The sequence below is a fragment of the Anastrepha obliqua genome, chromosome 2 (assembly GCF_027943255.1).
Source record: "Anastrepha obliqua isolate idAnaObli1 chromosome 2, idAnaObli1_1.0, whole genome shotgun sequence".
Taxonomy (NCBI): domain Eukaryota; kingdom Metazoa; phylum Arthropoda; class Insecta; order Diptera; family Tephritidae; genus Anastrepha; species Anastrepha obliqua.
Genome location: NC_072893.1, coordinates 60,993,166 through 61,014,169, shown reverse-complemented (window position 1 = coordinate 61,014,169; position 21,004 = coordinate 60,993,166). Strand labels below are relative to the sequence as shown.

Below are 21,004 nucleotides of genomic sequence, written 5' to 3'. Positions count from 1 at the left end.
GTCTTGAAAAAAAATTTACATATTTTATCACATTGTATAGTTCAATTAGCCGCCATAGCCGAATGCTTGCTGCATGACTACCGTTCGAAATTCAGAGAGAACGTAGGTTCGAATCTCGATGAAACACCAAAATGAAGAAAAACATTTTTCTAATAGCGGTCGTCCCTCGACAGGCGATGACAAACCTCCGTATTTTTGCCATGAAAAAGCTCCTCATACAAAATATCTGTCGTTCGGAGTCGGCTTGAAACTGTAGGTCCCTCCATTTGTGGAACAACATCCAGACGCACACCACAAATAGGAGGAGAAGCTCGTATTGTTAGTTAAATTGAAATTAAATTGTGCCTACTACTTACAGTGAGAATTGTTATTGGTCGAATTGTCGACCACGGGTGTTACTAGTTATTATAATTGTTGCTTTCACAATTTGCCGCGCGGCACTTCGTTTTTATTGTTTGTTTTTTTTTTTTTTTTTGTTTAATCTAAAAGTCACAAATTTTATTCACCAATCCATTCACTGAATAATCACAAAATAAGCAACTTTTCTTCTTTTTTTATTCGCATCATTGACGTCATCGGTTGTAGAAATCGCGAAAAATAAAGTAGCGGTTTTCGTATTCTGTCCACCGTGCTATAAACTTCTTGCATTAAATGGAAAAAGCCACCTTGCAAGCACTCTCTTAAATCGCACCACGTCACAGAATGGCTAAAATTCGCTCGCATATGCAATGGACAGCTGAATGGAATCAATTGAAAGCAACAGCTGATATAATATGTTCTCTAAATTGTCAAAATTTGTTTACTTTATATTTTTTGTTGTCTGGAGAATTCAAATAACAAGTACACCTCTTTGATGGTTTTGCTCTAGCACTGATCCTTTGTAGACGGGGGCTTTTTCTGCAACTGGAAAGACCCAAATTTATTTTGTTCTCGGTCATTTTTAACGAAATATTAGAAGATGCTCTTATCAATTTTATAGAAAGGGTGGAGAGACCGTATCCCTTCTCTGCAACGGCCAGCATGTAGTACTTATTTTAATCCTTTGGAAAACCTGGAGCATAATCGTTCGCAAGATATACGATTTAAAGCCCCATCACACTTATTGTACAGTTGTGGAGCTCAAAATGAAAATTTAAGAAGTTTGCGATGAAATTGGTCAGATAATATTTCAAAGCTTAGCAAATTCGATCCCAAAAATTATATATGAAAGGTAAGTTTCAGATATTTTAAAATCGTTAAAATCTGTTAAACGAATATCTTACGAAGCTAAATATATCATTTTTAGTGAATTTACATATACTTACATTGTGTTAATAGGGCGAATTTCTAAATCGTTTATGTATTTTGGTACTGTTGTAGTCAGCAAAAAAAATTATATTGAAATTAATTGTTTTTTTCTATCGCAACGGTACGTAAATTTATTTGTTCCAATTTGATATCTGACCGAAATTGTTTTTTATCAAGTGGTGCAAAAATCGCCATGCTGTAAAAAAATATGTTCACAAAATAATTTGTTCCTTGAAGATATTTTAATGAACTGTGCTTAGACAATTTTAGTTTTCTACTGTGGCCGTCGGCAGGGCCGTGGAGAGAGTATTCGGGCCCCGGGGGAAACTTGAGATGCGGACCTATTCAAATTTTTTTTATTTATTAAAATGCGTATTATGTTATAGTGATATAACATTTAAACATTGAAAAACTCATTGTTAAAATTTTTGATAGAATTAATTATGAAATATTGATTAAAATGAATTTTAGAAAACTCTTCAGCAGGTCTGAAATAAAAACCGCAGCTGAAAAAAGTTAAAATTTTTTATTCATTTTGTGAGCCTTACAAATATTTGAAAATGACTGCCACGATGCTTAGAATTTTGCTTTTCTTGCTTTAGCTGAGGCAAAAGCTCTTATAATATCATCGAAGTCGAGTTTCCTTGCTAACTCAGATTCCAAATACAAAGTGGCCAATCCTGTTACTCGACTGTTTTGTATCACCATATTATATTTATTCTTCGTAATCGTGATCATAACAATCGATATGGTGACACCAAAAAAAGTCTTGACGGAACTCTGGTAGAAGTATAATTTACTATATTTTTTCAAGCAGGAAATTTCTTGGAATTACGCTCGAGTCCGAGCCCCTCTGAAAACTCCGGGCCCGGGGGAAAAAGTACCCGATCCCCCCCCACCCTCTCATCGGGCCTGGCCGTCGGTATATATCCGCTATAGAAAATTTTTGATAGCTTTTTGATGTAACGATAGGACAACTACGCGTTAAAATATCTTTTAGAATACATTTGGGAATTCTTTGTGTGTTGGTTTTGGTAATATGTGAGAAATGAGTCATTACTAATGACAAATCACCTAATTCTTTAACGGGGATCCTATGCATGCTCTAGAGTAGAGGCATATGATCAAATACATAAGACATAGACCCAACTATACAGACTGATAGAACTGGGTCTACTTTTTAAAGAAAAGACGGTTAAGGCTAACTGCGCAGAAATTATGGGTTGTTGTAATATTTGAAGCTAAAAACACAACAATCCCCACTAATTAATATAAATCAGGCTGGGTTCTCAGTCCGCAACAATAAAATAGAGCGAGATCACTTGAAGTAGTTGTAAAATCTGAAACCTTCGTTGCCCCTCGACTTATTCATGACCGATTGGAATGTATCATGGATCGGTCAAACTAATTGAGTTGATACGTAGGGCCGATAGTGGGGGACTATTGTTACCTACGGTGACCTGGATTTTTAATGTACGCTATCAGTAACGGCGGCCGCCGTAGCCGAATGGGTTGGTGAGTGATCACCATTCGGAATTCACTGAGAGGTCGTTGGTTCGAATCTCGGTGAAAGTAAAATTAATAAAAACATTTTTCTAATAGCGGTCGCCCCTCGGCAGGCAATGGCAAACCTCCGAGTGTATTTTTGCCATGAAAAAGCTCCTCATAAAAATATCTGCCGTTCGGAGTCGGCTTGAAACTGTAGGTACCTCCATTTGTGGAACAACACCAAGACGCACACCACAAATAGGAGGAGGAGCTCGGCCAAACACCTAACAGAAGTGTACGCGCCTATTATTTATTTTTTTATTTTATCAGTAACATTGATGCTCAGCAAAGCTTGGATCAATATTTTGCCCCTCGGTTTCCGACAAGAGGTGAATACATTTGAGTCATAGCTGGTACGCCTCCGTCACTAATTTTGTACTTCTGCTTGCAATGTCAGGATCTCAGGCGTTCGTTGGAGTGTTTGAGAAAAAGATTATGTAGAAGTTTTTTGGATCTTTACACGGTGGTGAAGGCGAATATCGTAGGCGATGGAACAATGAGCTTTACGATGACATAGACATAACGCAGCGGATAAAGGTCCAGCGGCTTAGAATGGATACAAACGCTCCGGCTCTAAAAATATACGATGCGGTACCAGCAGGTGGTAGCAGAGGAAGGGGACGGTCTACTCTACTTTGGACATATTAGGTGCAGAAGCACTTGGCTTCAATTGGTGTATTCACCATGTGAAGTTTCGCATCTAGTTATCTATAGTTGACAATGTAAACCAATAACATGAGCATCCTTGCGTTTATTTTTTTATCCATCACCAACACAATTTCAGTTTTTACTACCCTTTATCGTAAACAAACCGCCATCACATCCCCTGTTACGTAAGCAAATCAGCTAATATGCCTGTTATAATGGGTCCGTTGCATCCGTCCGACATTAAATATTAATTCGTTATCAATAATTATTCCTACGTATTTGACTTTCTTAATGCTTTTTTTTTCATTAAATTTAAGTTTGTTCATCTTTAACCATTAAGTGACTTTTTCTATACCAGCCAACAATTTATTTTTACATTCTTCCTCACTTTCTCCTTCAGCATAAATGAAGGTATATGGTATAATCAATTTAAACAATTTTGACAACTCGTATGTGTTATTTACAGGAAAGCAAAATCTCATGTGTTGAATTTGGATGCTACAGGAGGGTTAAAATCGATAAATAAACTTCATGTTTCTGTTAGAAGGGCAGGCAACTCTAAAAAACCTTATTCGATTCTTTGCTACTGTCCCGAACGTGGTGTGCTCAGATTTTTCTAGTAGACTTGGAGCTTTGGAGCATTTATTGGGTTTTAGATTTGCTCGTTTTAGTGCACGAATATTGGCATTTATTAATTTTAAATAGATAATTTCGAATCTTATTGGAAGACAAAAATAATAAAACAATGTAAGTAGTGACTTAATAAACATTACATAATTTTTCTATACCGGTGAACGCCGGTGTATCTAGAATATTCCATCAAATATTGATAAAATTCATATATTCATTCTAATCATATATTACTACATAACTTTAAACCAACAACCAAAAAAATATCTTAATTTGCATTGTTAAGCTCGAAAGGAGATGCCAAAATTAAGTGCAACTCCCTAAAAGTTGAGAACTACATCTAATAGCAGGACGATTGAGTTATAATGTCATAATAATTAATAATAGAGGAATATGATAATGATATATGTGTTTCTTTGTATATAAAGTGAAAAAAGTTCGAATGGAAAGCGGCATTGTTCTGAAATATTAACTACATACATATGGATTAAATATGCTTTGATAGCACATGTTCGCAGTCGGGCTGGTGCCACCACCAAACACATTGTTATGCAGTAAAATTTAGTAATGCCCAGAGGGAACTTGTACAATTCTGTTCAAAGAAAATGACTTATAAAAAGAAATTTCTCGAATGAAGTCGATGTATTAAACTTTAAACTGTAGCTGACGTAACCTAAAAATTCCTTATGAAATCCGAAATTAAGGGGGAAAACAAGTTTAGCGCTCCGAGCTCTTTAACTGTTTCTGTGTGCTTACCTCGGAATCACTTTATATTTGATATCGAAATTTCTTACTTATTTGCTATCATTCTCCCAATCGGTCATTAGGTTGTTGTTGTAGCAAAAGGTCTAGTTAGGTCGCTGCTAGTACCGCTGATTATCACAGCTACAAAAGATACTATTTGAACAGATGAAAAAGACTAGTGGAAATGCTGATAGCACACTTTCCGTCACTTATACACTTAATTACATGGTAACGACTATCACTTCATTTGTGTCTACTAAACTAATCCTTCACAATGAAGATTGTAATTTTCGGCTTATTTAAGTTAAAGTTTTTAAATTTGTTCTGTCGTTCTCGTTTGGTTTGGTTTGACAAACACTTTATATTATTTGAAACTCTTAGCATCTCTTTACTTTAATTTTAATTTACAAACAACTTTTTAAAATATGTCTGTAAAATAACACCCCTCCAAGTAGCAACAATTGTTCGAAATAGCGAAAGCACACTTGGCTATATACAGTGTAAGCTCACTGTGAAAAGATTTTTGAAGGTGTACTACGTAGCAAACCGTTATTCGACTCTGAGAGAATTTGGCAGATATGCCGACGTCACTTGGGGCTACCATTACTGTTAAAACAACAACAACAACAACGTCACTTGGCCTGTGTTTCAAAAAATTTAGCTTGTGGTAATGATATAGGATACAAATTTTCAGAGCTAATACCATTGTTTTGTTCGCGGTTTTGTACAAATGTGCCGAGCTGACTGACGTTAAGTATTCGCCGAGAGAGGTGTCACTGTAGTAGCAAAACAAAAAAATATGAAAATGCTAGCAAATTATTACTGTTAATATCGTTTTTTTTTTATTCTTGAGAACTTAAAATGGCAATAAAAAACAGAAATATTGTTGGAATGAATTTTTTTATTATATTGTGGTCAATTCGATCAGTCCAATTTTGGTGATATGGCGTCAAGGGTAGCTTGAATATTGCAATAAATCGATTGTTAAGCGCGCCGTATATCAAGTTGCGCCGTCTGGTTGGCGATGTTTAGCTGACTAATTTTTGGGAACAAAAATACCTTCAGCATTCAGCCATTCACCGTAACGGTAGCTCTTTCCTTATTTCGCAAGAAATGAATTTTTGAAAATAAATTTCCACAATTTGGAAACGGTTTTTGGCGTTAAATGATTCATAACGACTTGGCAAAACTTACTGAACCGAAATGTCAACAATTTGCCATTTTCAGCTGTAAAACCACGGTCATGCAGCTTAAAAAACACCCAGTGATAATGTATTTAATCGCTTCGATTAACCAAATTTTCAAATGGATCCTCATACTTGCGGTCAATTGATTGGTAATTGATATGCCTTTCATTATGTACCTTTTAGATTGCACCCCATTAAAAACTGCTAGTCCTTACTAGTTGTGCGTTCTTGTACTTTTTGAAATTAACCTCTATCAGAGCGACTTTTGGCTTATTCTCAGAAACTTCGTTACTGGGTTTTGGTAATTATCCTGTTTTTGAGGCATATGGAAAAAATTTATCAAAAATAGTCAAGGAGCTACCAATAGAGGTATTGGCTCCAGTTCTAATAATTTGAAAGAGCGAAAGATTGTTTTTCAGCGTTCAAAAACATTTATAATGCTGCTCTTTTCTATCACTAAATACACTTATTATACTTAGGTATCAAATTTCACATTTTCTTTACACAAAGTGTTGGTGTTGTAGTAGCATAAGCATTCCCCATACGTTTACGGGGAATGCTGCTGAGGTGACAGTCCTTGGCCGAATGTAGATCCGGGTCGTTCCGGTTACGTAGAACCGATTGTGGGAACGAAATATGTTTTAATTGTATTTGCCCAAAACATTTGGTAAATATTAGTGATAATTTAAATATATTGTTAATAAATATGTAATAATGTTTGATTGCCAAATGAAAAAATAACCAAAAGATGCTTGATATTACTACTCTATTGAAATGTAGCACTGTTGATATTTTATAATTTGTTCAAGGGTCAGTTACTTAATATGGCAGGTATATTTATGTATAGCGATGAGTTTGGAATGGGGACATATTCTCTACTTGAATTATTATGAAATCTTATAATACAATAATAAAAAAATATATCGGAATCTTTCATTCCAAATTTTCAGTTTATTGTATATAAATATGTCATCAGATATAGAGACCAAATAGAACATTCCCATGGCAGCCGGTTCTACGTTACCGGAATGACTCGGGTTTTTCCCGACCAAGGGCTACCGCCCCAGTAAACTAGCCCTGTCTAGTGCACTGTACCCCACCAAATAGAAAAAAACGGGAAAATACTCCTTTATATAAAAACACGCCTCAGGCGAAAATTTGGAATAAGAAATCACCCGGCCTCTAAGGCTTATCTACAACTAAAAATGTTTACACTCCATATACTAATTAGCAATGATTTGCAAATTTTTGTTCTGTTTGACAAAAATGCAACCATATGTCGCAAATTTTTTTGCTGTTTTTCTTGTTTGTAAGTTCTTGCTGCCTAAAATCTCTCCATTACCAGTTTGCAATTTCCCCTCTAAATGAAATGCCTATATTGCGCTCTCTCATTGCAAATTTTTCAAGATTTTTGGGTAAATGAACGCGATTTCACAAAAATTATGATAAAACAAGTTTATCCTATGCCTATTTTTTGAATTTGTTTTAAATATTTGTAGAAATTTTGGTTTTTGAAGTAGAATGAACTGAGTTTTTATAAAAAAAAATTAATAAAATCAAATGAATTATTACTTGTCAATAAGGTTATGAAACGTGGTTCATATTTCGATAATTAGCTTACTTAAGTTTTCTAATATATCAGAGCCAGATCTCGAAAAACATATTTCGCAGTAATCGTCTTTTTCTTAAATCCATAACGAACTTATCTGCGACATGAACTTAGGTCACACTAGAGATATGAAAGTTGATAGTCGAATCTCAATGTTGAGCCTGCCGCTAAATTAATTCTATGCCATTACTTAACAGGCTTAACAATTTATGCAGGAGTTAAAAATATTTTTCCAACTAGCACAACAATTCTTACATTACTAATAAATTGTGTTGTGAATTTTCTTACGACAAATAATTTCTATTTATTTTAGATGCTTCGTTTACCACTCAGACTTGCTCGTACTAACATCCACCGCCAGTTGACGATCCGCGGATTTGCCAAAGATGTTAAATTTGGTCCAGAGGTACGAGCTCTGATGTTGCAAGGTGTTGATGTTCTGGCTGATGCTGTGGCAGTTACCATGGGTCCAAAAGGTCGGAATGTTATCATTGAGCAATCATGGGGCTCTCCAAAAATAACTAAGGATGGCGTAACTGTCGCCAAATCCATCGAGTTGAAAGATAAATTCCAAAATATTGGCGCTAAGCTTGTTCAAGATGTTGCTAATAACACAAATGAGGAGGCTGGCGACGGCACAACCACAGCAACGGTATTAGCACGTGCTATTGCAAAAGAAGGATTTGAAAAGATCTCCAAAGGAGCTAATCCAGTAGAGATTCGTCGTGGTGTTATGCTTGCCGTGGACACTGTGAAAGATCATTTAAAAGCAATGTCTCGTCCAGTTAATACCCCCGAAGAGATTGCACAAGTAGCAACCATATCTGCTAATGGAGACAAAGATGTTGGAGACCTCATTAGCGAAGCCATGAAGAGAGTTGGTCGTGACGGTGTTATCACAGTTAAAGATGGCAAAACTCTTTCAGACGAATTGGAAGTAATTGAGGGCATGAAATTCGATAGAGGTTACATTTCCCCCTATTTCATCAATTCATCTAAGGGTGCTAAAGTCGAATTCCAAGATGCATTACTTCTTCTCTCCGAAAAGAAAATTTCTTCAGTTCAAAGTATTATCCCCGCTCTTGAATTAGCTAATTCCCAACGTAAACCTTTGGTTATAATTGCTGAAGATATTGATGGCGAAGCACTAAGCACACTTGTAGTAAACCGACTTAAGATAGGTTTGCAGGTTGCAGCGGTCAAGGCACCCGGATTTGGTGATAACCGTAAGTCTACACTTACTGATATGGCTATTGCATCAGGTGGCATTGTTTTTGGGGATGACGCAAATTTGGTTAAGTTGGAAGATGTACAGCTAAATGATCTTGGCAAAGTTGGAGAGGTTGTCATTACCAAGGATGACACTTTGTTGCTCAAAGGCAAGGGCACAAAGGAAGATATTGGTCGTCGCGTGGACCAAATCAAAGACCAAATTAATGAAACAACTTCTGAATATGAAAAGGAAAAATTACAGGAACGTTTAGCTCGTTTAGCTTCTGGTGTGGCTTTGTTGCGTGTAGGCGGCTCAAGTGAAGTAGAAGTAAACGAAAAGAAGGATCGTGTTAATGATGCCCTTAACGCTACACGCGCTGCAGTAGAAGAGGGAATAGTTCCTGGAGGCGGCACTGCTCTTCTGAGATGTATTCCAGTATTGGAAGGCCTCAAGGGAGCTAACGAGGACCAAGTTAGTACTAGCTTAATATTGATTTGTTTATTTATATACATCTATTTATTTTTTATATACTCTCTAGAATATGGGAATTGAAATTGTTCGCCGTTCTCTTCGAATGCCTTGCATGACTATCGCTAAAAACGCTGGCGTAGATGGTGCAATGGTTGTAGCTAAGGTTGAAACAAAAGATGGAGACTTTGGTTATGACGCACTCAAGGCAGAATATGGAAATTTAATTGAAAAGGGTATTATTGACCCAACAAAGGTAAAAAATACATTATAATAGCAAATTGTTATGAATACTTGAGAATGCTAAACTAAAAATTTTGCAGGTGGTTCGCACGGCTATCACTGATGCTTCTGGCGTGGCTTCTCTTCTGACTACAGCTGAAGCCGTCGTGACTGAGATTCCAAAAGAGGAGGCTGCTCCTGGTCTTGGTGGAATGGGCGGAATGGGTGGTATGGGAGGAATGGGTGGAATGGGAGGAATGATGTAAAATATCTTCTATGTTAATCATTTCCATTGTTAAATATGTTTAAATTTTACATGTTATATATGTAAATTAATGAGATACAATTAGTAGCTTTAAACACTTACAAATTATAAATTAGTTTCATCGAACTGGTGCTGTTTTGACTGTATAACACCAAAAACGGTGCCTCTGATCATTTTTGAACGGGTATGCACAGCGGGAAACGATACTACTGTAGTCTAATCGCACTAACGCGCAAATAAATCGTTGAAATACATACAGTTCTGTCAAATGATAATTTGTAATTTTTTGTTTGGTCGCTTTTGTGTTTTGTCCTAACAGCGTAAAACATTCCCCATAAATTTTTGGGTAATTCTGCTGAAGTCAGTCATTGGCCGGATACAAATCCGGGTGATTCAGGTAACGAAGAACCGACTGTATTGGAGTTTGTTGTAGTGTTGAATGTTAATACCATCAAGCATCGCGCTTGAGTAAATTTTTGGTGACGTGCTTACTTTTCGATTTGCTGCCGCTAAGAAGAAGAAATTGTAGTCATTTTGGACATAATACTCTCTATACGAGGCAACAAATACGATATTTTACAACTGCTGATAAAGGAAAAATTGTAGGTAACATCAGAGAGTTCTCAAGGCAATTGGCGAACTAGTACAATTAAATGATATAGCTTGAAAATCGTATAGCTAAGGTCAATACAACAACAATATGTAATCGCAAACATCTAGCATTCTCAGGCAGACCAAGAAGCAACTTGAACTGAATATCAGACAATTTTTAATTGCCAAACTCTAGAAGAGGGAAAACTCCCAGGCTCCGAGCTCGAAGTGCACTATATACAATACATAAAACTTTAAATGATAGCAGAAGTTTCTTTCGAAAAAACGTTCACCCTTCGGTCGACAATGGCAGACACTCGAATTCATTTCAGCTTTGCTATGTTAAAACTATTTCAATACCAACAATCTTCAGGGAAAGCTCAGGAAACTGTTACTTTGTTCACTCTTCATCTTTCATTTTAATTACGCCGAGGATTTTTTAATGTTGTGTGTTGTTGTGCTGGAAATGGACAGCAAATTGTTATTGCGAATAGAACGTCTAATGCTACCGAAATGTTTGCTTAAAATGTGTTATATATGTATAAATTTCTATGCTTTTGCGAGGGCACAAAGGGCGACAACAAGCTTCTTCCATTCGCTTCTGCCTCACGCCAGCTACTTTAGTTCTTTCTAACTCTTGTCTGTCCTTGCTATTTCCGTTTCTAAGGTTCTTCTCCAGGTTAGTGATAGTCTGCCTCTGCGTCGGCTACAGTCGCATTGTATTTTCGTTCGTCATAACCCACAAGTTTTGGTTGGATATGGTTTTGGGCCAGAAGATGCGAAGTACTGTGGCTGCAAGATTTCAAGTTTCGCAGCCGTACAATTGAGTTGACTTGGCATTAGAGTTGAAAAGAGTAACAATACTGCAATCATTCGGCTAATAGGTGTCTTCAGTTACAAGAGCATAACCGGAAACGGGGAGGCTGGTGGCACCCAAACTAATAAGACCTGAGCCATTAATGGCAATGGGACAACACACAATCAATGAAGAGTTAAAGGCTATGGAACTTAGGCTTGCACCACACTGTGAGGCTGTTGTTGGAAAATTCTACTGAAGTGACAATTTTTGTCCAGATAAAAGTGGGATTATTCTGGTAACGTAGAACCGACTGTCGTGGAAATGCCCCGCCTCAGTGTATTTAATCGTGTTTTTACTACCTTTTTTACTTCTCCATACCATAAATCTTACTGGTCGCAGTAAAGAGTTAAAAAAATTAAATGTGGTAGAGCTTCCTATTGTGATTGTAATCGAACTAAAAGTTAAATTCTTAAATCCTTTATAATAAATTTCGAAAATTTCACGAAATTTTACTTCACCTCAACCCCAATAGATATGAACAAAAATGAATGTGTAGATGGTAAATTTAATTTTACTTTTTTCCAATATTTACACATTCTAAATTTAAACCATTTGTATAGAAACTACATTTTATTAGCTAAAAGTTGTGCAGCTATCGATTCAGCATCATTTAATGTTAGTTTCGAAGTCAACTTCACTTTTTTATGGGAAGGCTCTTCAATGTCTTCCTCGCTATCACTTTCAGATGTTTCTTTTGATTCATCTGGCTTTTGGTTTGAATTGTACACTTTATCAGGATCTGGTAACCAGGATAAATCCACGTCATTATCGCTTGCACTATCCTCGAAATCGCTTTGGGAGTTTTCGTCAACAAGTTTTTTCAACTTATCTTTTTGTTTCTTATGACGATTTTTAACAAGTTCTCTAAATCGTTCTTTATCAAATTTATCTTCTTCTGATAAAATTTTTCTCGCAACCTCAATATTTATTCCTCCAGCATTATTTTCATATTCCGTAGGCAGTTCAGATTGCAGTTGCTTTCTCTTATCAATTATAACATTGCCATCATCATCGAAATTAATTTTTTCATTTGCTTGAATTTTTTTTCTTATCGCTTTTTTCGCCACAGCAGCTTTGGATAAGACTTTGCTTTTTTTAGGAAGATCTACCACAACATCATTTGTGTCATTTACAAGTTCGTGATCGATTCGTTTAACTTTAAAGAAATCCTCATTATCAGAATCTTCTTGAATAAAACCGTTTGGCTCAGCCAAAGTTGTTGATATGGAAGTGGTTTTCTTTAATAGCCGCTCTAGAAAGCGTACTCTCGGAGTAACAGCGAGTCCAAGTGATTTGGCGTAGCTTTCAAGATTTAATTTGAACACATCGAATATATCTTTGTTTCTCATAAGGAATATAGATTTAATATATGATACAAAGGCACGTTGCGCGGTTGCTTTCAGTTCTGTATTTTGTGCTAAAGCGGCTTCTATCTTCAATCTTGGTGAAAAGAGTTTCTGTGGATCAATATGTATCTTTTGAATTTGTATATTTCGGCTTTGCAGCTCTTTTATCATGCCTGGCTCCTCGAAAGGTGTCAAGACAAGGAGACTTTCTCCACGCGCCTGGTTTCTCGCTGTCCTTCCAGCTCTATGTATGTATTGTGTTGCGTCTTCTGGGCAATCCATTTGCACAACCCAATTTACTGTTGGAAAATCCAAACCACGCGATGCAATATCGGTAGCAAATAATACAACATTGCTTTTGCGTGTAAAATCATTGTATATTGCAATTCTTCGATCTTGATGAAGAGTGCCGTAAAGAGCCAGCAAACTGGTACCAGGACGAAGTTTACAAAATATTTCAAAGATATATTTCACCTGTTTACAACTGGAAAAAAATACAATAATCTTTTGCTTAAGGTGATTTTTTAAAAATGACCACAACATTGTAATTTTATCCTCCAATTTAATTACAACATAGTTTTGTTGTAACAATACCGGTATTATGTCCTCAGACTTAGTTTTTTCACTACCAATAAAAATTGGGTCACGTAAATTAAGTCGCAAAATATCTTTTACAGATTTAGTTTGGGTAGCAGAAAATAACAATGATTGGCGCTCTGTTGGGAAATTTTCAACAATGGAGTTAAGGGTCTCCTCAAATCCCATATCCAAACATCTGTCAGCCTCGTCCAATACCAAAACTTCAAGAGTACTTGCATTAAATAATGGATTTTCATCCATATGTTGCAGCAGTCTACCAGGCGTACATATTAATATATTGCACTGATCCATTCTTCTTCGTTCAAACTTCAGGTTTTTCCCACCAATGATGAGTCCAGCAGAAAAATCATGGTATTTTCCAATCCGCTTTAATGTCTCGAATATTTGATACGCTAGCTCGCGCGTTGGTGAAATAACAATCGCACATACGCCATCGGTACGTGACCATTTGTTCATGTATAAATGTTCAATAACCTGAAAACTCATAATTGTAATTTAGATAAAATAATAAAAATTCATTTACATACGGGGATGAGGAAGGCCAGTGTTTTTCCACTTCCAGTTATCGCAGTTCCCATTACATCCTTTCCGAGTAATGCTGGCAATATACTTTTCCGCTGTATATCTGTTGGAACAATATATTTGGATTCCGACAATCCTTTTTGAGTCTTTTGAGAGAGCGGCATATCCATAAATTTTTTAATTTCAGTTTCAGCCGGCATCGAATCATACTTCTTTTTGAGTTCTTCGATTTCACTATTGTTGTTCTGGATATTACTAATTGCCTTATTTCCTTTTTTAGTTTTACTCTTCATTTTTAGTATTGTGTGGTATAAACAAAGTAAATAGTTCACGAGGACGTTCAATTACATGCGGTTATATATATAATAGCGATGGAAAACAACCACTGATACTATCGGTATCGAGTTTCTATTTTACAGTGAACTCACACTATACAATTGTTTAATAATTGTACGATATCAAGCAATTTGATAATTGCATAACGGAAACACATGAAAATATAGACACAAATACAATACATTGCAGGCGCAGGTGAGCTAGTTAATGAGCTTGTTGTACAGCTATTGCGTTGTTCGGCAGAAAGTTTGAAGTAAAATCAAGAGCATTGTGTGGTTTTCGTTAAAACGACTACATTAAGTGCATTGTACAAGAACGGGTTGCAAAAGAAATGTGAAAATTGTAGTGACGCACAAATATGTCCGAAATTATGGAGCACTAAAATTGGTGTCGTATTAATTGTATTTTAATTTAATAAGTTTTAAGTTTAATTTAAGGTAATAGGGCAATTTTTTTGCCAAGTGTTAGCAAATGGCAAATAGATGAATCTCCTGATATAAAAGAATATATATTGGCAACGCGGGAATAGAGCCGCTTTAAATTACATCTGTTTGTAAGGCAGTGAATTATATCAGTGTAATGAGTAATAACCATACTCGCTAACGGCGAATCCTACTCGATATCTTTCTTGTTGCTTTCGCATGCAAATTTTTCGCCAAGTTAATCGAGCATAGAGATAGCGATCATGGAAATGGCGAATAGAAGAGAACTAATATATAAAATATGTATAATAATATAATATATATATATAAATAATATATGAAAATGAACCTATAAATATTTCTTTAAGACTTTTATACTAGCTTCGCATGCCCCAATTACAATACGGTCAATGGATTGTGCAGATACTGGTGAGCAATATTTTTTTGTGTGTATATATTTTTTTTAATATTTCTTTTCTTTCCTTCTTTTTACAATCATTTCTCTTTACGTAAGGCCGAAAGAATCTAAAATCCACAAGTTCTTAGGTTCAGCTAAGTTGTAACTAAATACTAACATATATATATTTAATTACTAACATATATATATACATATATAATTGGCGTGTACACCCTTTTTGGGTGTTTAGAATAGCTCCTCCTCCTATTTGTGGTCTGCGTCTTGATGTTATTCCACAAATGGAGAGACCTACAGTTTCAAGCCGACTCCGAACGGCAGATATTGTTTTTTATGAGCTTTTTCATGGCAGAAATGCCATCGGATGTTTGCCATTGCCTGCCGAGGGGCGAACGCTATTAGAAAAAACTTTTTCTTCATTTTGTTCTTTCACCGAGGTTTGAACTTACGTTCTCTCTGAATTTAGTATGGTGGTCACGCATTACCCACTCGGCTACGGCGGCCGCCGCGGTTATTAACACAGTTTTCCATATAACAAGTTGAGGGAGAGTTAAGTTAAGTTACCTAAATTCGGTTTGGATCTACTGAGCTCTTAACGTATACGTAAAATACAGATTCGGGCTTCGCATATCTTCGATTATATAATTCTTAAAAAGAAATGTGTCCATGTACAAATCGTTTTTGTAAAGAAGTTAACAGATATAAAAGAAGACTCAAAAACAAAGCATTAACGCGTTGAGTAATCGTTGCCAATTTCTTAAGTTAAGTCGATACTAATTAAGTCTTAAGCCAAGCGGATTATATATTTTAATTTGCAGTTGGCATCTCTCATGAGCAAAATTTATTTTGACATCATATTGCACCAATTGGAAATTAGTTAATTGTGAAATGAATATGTGATCATTGCAGAACAAATAATAGCGTTGAATATAATTACCCAATCGATTGATAAACGAATATGTTTGTGGCGCAAACAAAAGTCATACAAATCGGATGTGAAAAGTTTATGTTGCAAAAACTAATTGCGGATATATATAAAGTAAACAAATAATTTTTTTTGCGGAAGAAGGTACTGATCAATTAATTGACTTGCACTATCAGCAAAATATGATATTTTATCTTAATATTCTTTCTATTCATATCTCTCTTGTTGCAAAGTTGTTCGTACATAATTGTGTTGATGTAATGGCGTGAAAACGTTATATACAAATCCATATGCCAGACCTGCTACGACATTATGAGTACTCTAAATACATGTACATATGTACATATGAAACTTGACCCTTCTACGTTGTAACACAGATCCAGTAACACCGGAACATACATGAAGACTTGTCAAAAGTATCTAATTAATATTAGTAGTTTCGCGCTTTGTTTATATTCTTCGTGATACTAAGCAGTTGGAAAGCATTTGCAATGTTTTGATCATAAAAAATTTAGGATTTGGAAAAAAAACTTTAATGTGTTTAAATAAATTTTTTTGAATTCTGTGCAATATTGAAATCAAAGTGGTTTTAATATTCTAAATACCATCTGGTCTATGCTATCGTACAAAGGACTATCATTTCAACAGACTTACACAAACACTTTTTTGTAGTTGCTGTTATAACAACAACGAAATAATAAATTTAACGGTGAGAAATCCACGGATTTACTAGCTTTAATTGACAAATGTTTCGTGACTGCCCTTGTGTTTTGATCATTGCCACTGAGGAGCTAGATAAACGGTGGATTGGAAATGTTTGAATTCAAATGGAAATCAAAGCATTTAAGAGAATCAAAATATCAGTTCGTTTATTGCGATTGTAGTCCCATTACATAATAGAGGTAGATTTACATATGTTGCGCAGAATTATGGGCGCACCAGCTTTGATTGACAACGTATGTGATGGCATTCCTGGTAAGCCTAACGAAATCGAAAAATCTATCAATCCGTATTAAACGCTATCAGTCTTAATTGCCTCCCATTTTAAAGTCAATGCTTTATTTAAATATATCTACATACTCGTAAATCTTCTGCAATAGGGGCGGAATTCGGTAATAATGAGATGATGCGAAGTCACAGACAATTGGGATTGATAGTGAGCTTTCGCATGTATAAACTCATTATTTCTCATTATCATCGTCTCATAATTGTTCATACGAACCTCAAGGCCTACGTTACGAATCAATGCCAGAATATCAATTGTTAGTTCAGCAACATTCCTAAAAACCTGTCTTAGTAGTAATTGATCGTCATTGCTTTTGATTCCATGTTCACTGGTATATTTGCATATGTAAATACATACATGTACATACAAACATACGCATGTTTCTTTATCGTGTTATTTATTTTTATGTATTAGAAATGTTTATGAGCCTAATTACTTTTTGTATATATACTGTTAATTTTTGGACATATATTTATATATGTATATTATATTATATTTATATAACATATAGCCTCCACATGTAAACACACCGTTTACTGCAATGTGTGGCATAGGGCTAAGTTATGGACTATGGTCATGCCCAAAATGTCCTCGATATTGGAGCACAGGGGGACAGGGGGAGGGATTTTTGTTGAATGGTGCTGCAGCAACCCACTTCCAACATAATCATCGTTTAGCGGATCAGCTTTGCGCATTAAACAATAAAGGCACCCTTAATAGTAAACTTTGTTTGTAATATTTTTGTTGGCGTACTCCGTTGCAAGATGTTGTGTATGGAGTGTATTCAGCTTACTCTTCCAGACAACTGCGACATTGTTAACACTACTCTCACACTACACGTAACAATCACAGAACACAGGTGACATCACTAGCACATATGGGTTGTATGTAAGTGACATCACTTTTACATAATCATATTGCTGTTGTCACCCGGATTTATATGCGACCAAGGACAGTCTAAAGGTTTTCCAATGAGAGATGTTATTCCCGTAAAATATCAATGGTTTCGTTGCTTGTGTGGCACGTAGCGCCGTCTTGTTGAAAATAAATGTTGCCCAGATCAATACCATCCAATTCTGGTCATAAAAAATATTTAATTTTCTGTCGATAGCGCAATCCATTCACCGTAACTGTTGCTCCAGCTTCATTTTCGAAAAGGTAAGGTCCAATGTCTCCGCCGGACATTAACCGCACCAAATAGTCACACGTTGAGGATTTTCAACAATAACTCTTGGATTTTCTGAGCCCCAGATCCGACAATTTTGCTTCATCCTTCAAGATGATTTTTCGATGAAAGTCCGGATCATTTTCATGCATTTCAACGACCCAATCGGCAAATACACGACGTTGTTGATGATCGGCCGGCTTGAGGGCGACCAAGGACAGTCTAAGGGTTTTCCAATGAGAGGTGTTATTCCCGTAAAAGATCAATGGTTTCGTTGCTTGTGTGGCACGTAGCGCCGTCTTGTTGAAAATAAATGTTGCCCAGATCAATACCACCCAATTCTGGTCATAAAAAATATTTAATTTTCTGTCGATAGCGCAATCCATTCACCGTAACTGTTGCTCCAGCTTCATTTTCGAAAAGGTAAGGTCCAATGTCTCCGCCGGACATTAACCGCACCAAATAGTCACACGTTGAGGATTTTCAACAATAACTCTTGGATTTTCTGAGCCCCAGATCCGACAATTTTGCTTCATCACTCAAGATGATTTTTCGATGAAATTCCGGATCATTTTCATGCATTTCAACGACCCAATCGGCAAATACACGACATTGTTGAGGATCGGCCGGCTTGAGTTCTTGTGTTAACTGGAATTTATAAGCCTTAAGACCCAAATCTTAATGACGTTTGTGGAATGCCTAATTCCAAAGAACGACGAGGAATGGACACACCTGGGTTTTCTTCAACACTTTCGGCTACAGCAGCAATATTTTCGACTGTTCTTGAGTGACGTGCACGGGTTTTATTCTTCACATCACTTACTTGTCCCAACACATCGAATTTTTTCATCAATTTCTGTATTGCGGTCCGACAAGGTGCTTCACGATGACCCAAAAATGTTCGAGTTTTACGAACCGTCTCTGCCAAATTTTCACCATTTTTATAGTGAATTTTAATAGATTCAATGCATTGTTTAAGCGTGTATTGTTCCATTTTTAATGGCGTAGTTTCTACTTGTTAAGTATCAAAAAATGACAGCTTCAAAAGGGACATCTACCGAAATAGCTATTCAAAATAATACCTTTTATTGGAAACCCCTTTATAAAGTAACAGATTAATATAAATTTGTAATTTTGATAGGTCTTCTTCAGTCTTGGAAAAATATAATTTAGTTGACACCAAATATCTCTGGGCTAATAGTTTGGGCTGATTTTCTAATTCCCACATTGTCTGAGATGCAACTTTGCGCAGCGTGGCGGCAACTGCTTGGATAGGCAGCGAAGTTATAATAAAATAATAAATACTTCGAGTATTACTGTAGCTATACTTTGTATTAACTGTTATCGAGGACAATTGGTGGGTCCGGGCTGTTTGGATAGATTGACAGGGCATGCTAAAATGTGGTTTGCGTTTTGCGGGGTTTTCTTATTGATGTTTACTTTAATTTGACACAGTATCTCACACTTCAACTGTAATACTTGTCTCGGGACCACGTTAATAAGTTTCAATTTGTTCCCTCTGATATGTCCGGAAGATGGTTTAGTTTCCAGCAAGCGCGTTCTTGGTTGATCTTATGGTAGTGTTCTAGTAAAAACTATTTGACGAGTATTTTGTTGTTCTCCTTAACAGGGATTATATTCTTAAGGGGTACAATGTGGCGCTAATGAAGAATGCTTTGTCAGATCGTCTGTTATAGAGGCGGTTGGCCTCCGATGCAGGCATCCACGGGACATGCCTTCAAGAATTCGGCAATGGTGGCAAAACACGAGATATTTAAATGAAAAATTAAAGCCATAGGATACAAACCTTTTTAATGTAACAAATACCTATGAAAATACAAATATTACGGACTATAAAGGGTAGAAAAAATAATATAATATATAATTAACCAATAATAATTATTATAGGATGATATCAAAATTTAGCATAATTTATATGGCTTCAACATTTTTAAGAGTAATAAAACACAAAATAGTAGAATAAATAGAACTACCGGCTAAGTTTATTAGCTTGCATGTTTCAAATAATTTCGTTTATATGACTACCTCGACTGCCTCTTATGAAGCCCAAATTTTCTACTACGCTCTCTTACTTCTAACTGCCTATTAAAGCGTCGAATGTTGGCTTCCAAATCGTAAATCCCTACAAAAAACAGCCAAGAAATGCAAATAATATGACGGAGTCAGTCAGTAGACAGGCGCATTTCTTGAAATGAATTGGCAATTAAAAGTTCGTATCAGTAAAGTGACGGTTTTACTTGCTGTATGACATTCTGTATCGTCTTATTACAAATATAGTGAATTTTTCGGGATGTAGGAGGGTCAGGAGAGACTCTGTGCCCACCGCTAATCAGCGGTCACTAAACATATTTATGAATTCTCTGATAAAGATCATGAAAATGTTAATGTTAATTTTTATTAAAATATGTTGCATATTTTCAGGCGTAACCCTTTTTACCGAAGTTGATATAACAACAATTTATTGACAATGAATTTACAGCATGATTTTAAAAAAATAACATACAAATTCATTAAATACTGATGTTTTACAAGGTGAAGTCCAAAATAAACAGGACTGGCATCATAAAAAGGTTATTGATGGAATTTACATCCATAGCTGACTCCCAGTGAAAGCTTGGTGACATTCGGTTCAATGGAAGCAAAGTTATTGCGTTTAAAGTATCAGTGTGTTTGTGTCATCGGTACAAAAATGAGTTTCGAATAAAGAGCTAATATATCAAATTTTATTTTCAAATCGGTAAAACGTTTACCCAAACATTTGAATTGATGAAACAAGTTTATGGCGATAATTGTCTATCTCGTGCCAGAGTTGATAAGTGGTTTACACGTTTCAGAGATGGTTGTGAGGACATAAATGACAATGAACATACGGGCCGCCCAAAATCAGTAATTACCGAAAACTCCATCGAAATTGTTTGTAAATTGATCAAAAATGATCGTTGAAATTCATATAATCGGAGTTGAATTTCTCCAAA

The 21,004-nt window shown here is 35.9% G+C and overlaps 3 protein-coding genes across 6 annotated transcripts in view; 2 read left to right on the top strand and 1 right to left on the bottom strand.

The window, feature by feature from the left end:
* The first annotated feature begins 4,052 nt into the window (after window positions 1-4,052).
* LOC129237596 (heat shock protein 60A) lies at window positions 4,053-10,096 on the top strand. The gene is made up of 4 exons (XM_054872428.1): window positions 4,053-4,230; window positions 7,967-9,337; window positions 9,405-9,590; window positions 9,658-10,096. The coding sequence occupies exons 2-4, from the start codon at window positions 7,967-7,969 to the stop codon at window positions 9,820-9,822; spliced, it is 1,722 nt and encodes a 573-aa protein (XP_054728403.1). The 5' UTR covers window positions 4,053-4,230; the 3' UTR covers window positions 9,823-10,096.
* A 1,663-nt stretch (window positions 10,097-11,759) lies between these two features.
* On the bottom strand, window positions 11,760-14,104 carry LOC129238939 (probable ATP-dependent RNA helicase DDX10). The gene is made up of 2 exons (XM_054874183.1): window positions 13,745-14,104; window positions 11,760-13,691 (listed from the first exon to the last, which is right to left on the bottom strand). Exons 1-2 carry the CDS (start codon window positions 14,030-14,032, stop codon window positions 11,835-11,837), a joined length of 2,145 nt encoding a protein of 714 aa, XP_054730158.1. The 5' UTR covers window positions 14,033-14,104; the 3' UTR covers window positions 11,760-11,834.
* A 1,654-nt stretch (window positions 14,105-15,758) lies between these two features.
* Window positions 15,759-21,004, top strand: part of LOC129239709 (syntaxin-binding protein 5) — a 76,412-nt gene continuing 71,166 nt past the window's right edge. For 2 of the 4 annotated variants that reach the window (XM_054875454.1, XM_054875452.1), the window contains exon 1: window positions 15,759-15,981. The gene's annotated coding sequence lies outside the window, so the exon portion shown is untranslated. The remainder of the gene's footprint in view (window positions 15,982-21,004) is intronic. The other 2 variants (XM_054875455.1, XM_054875456.1) reach the window with 1 other exon arrangement.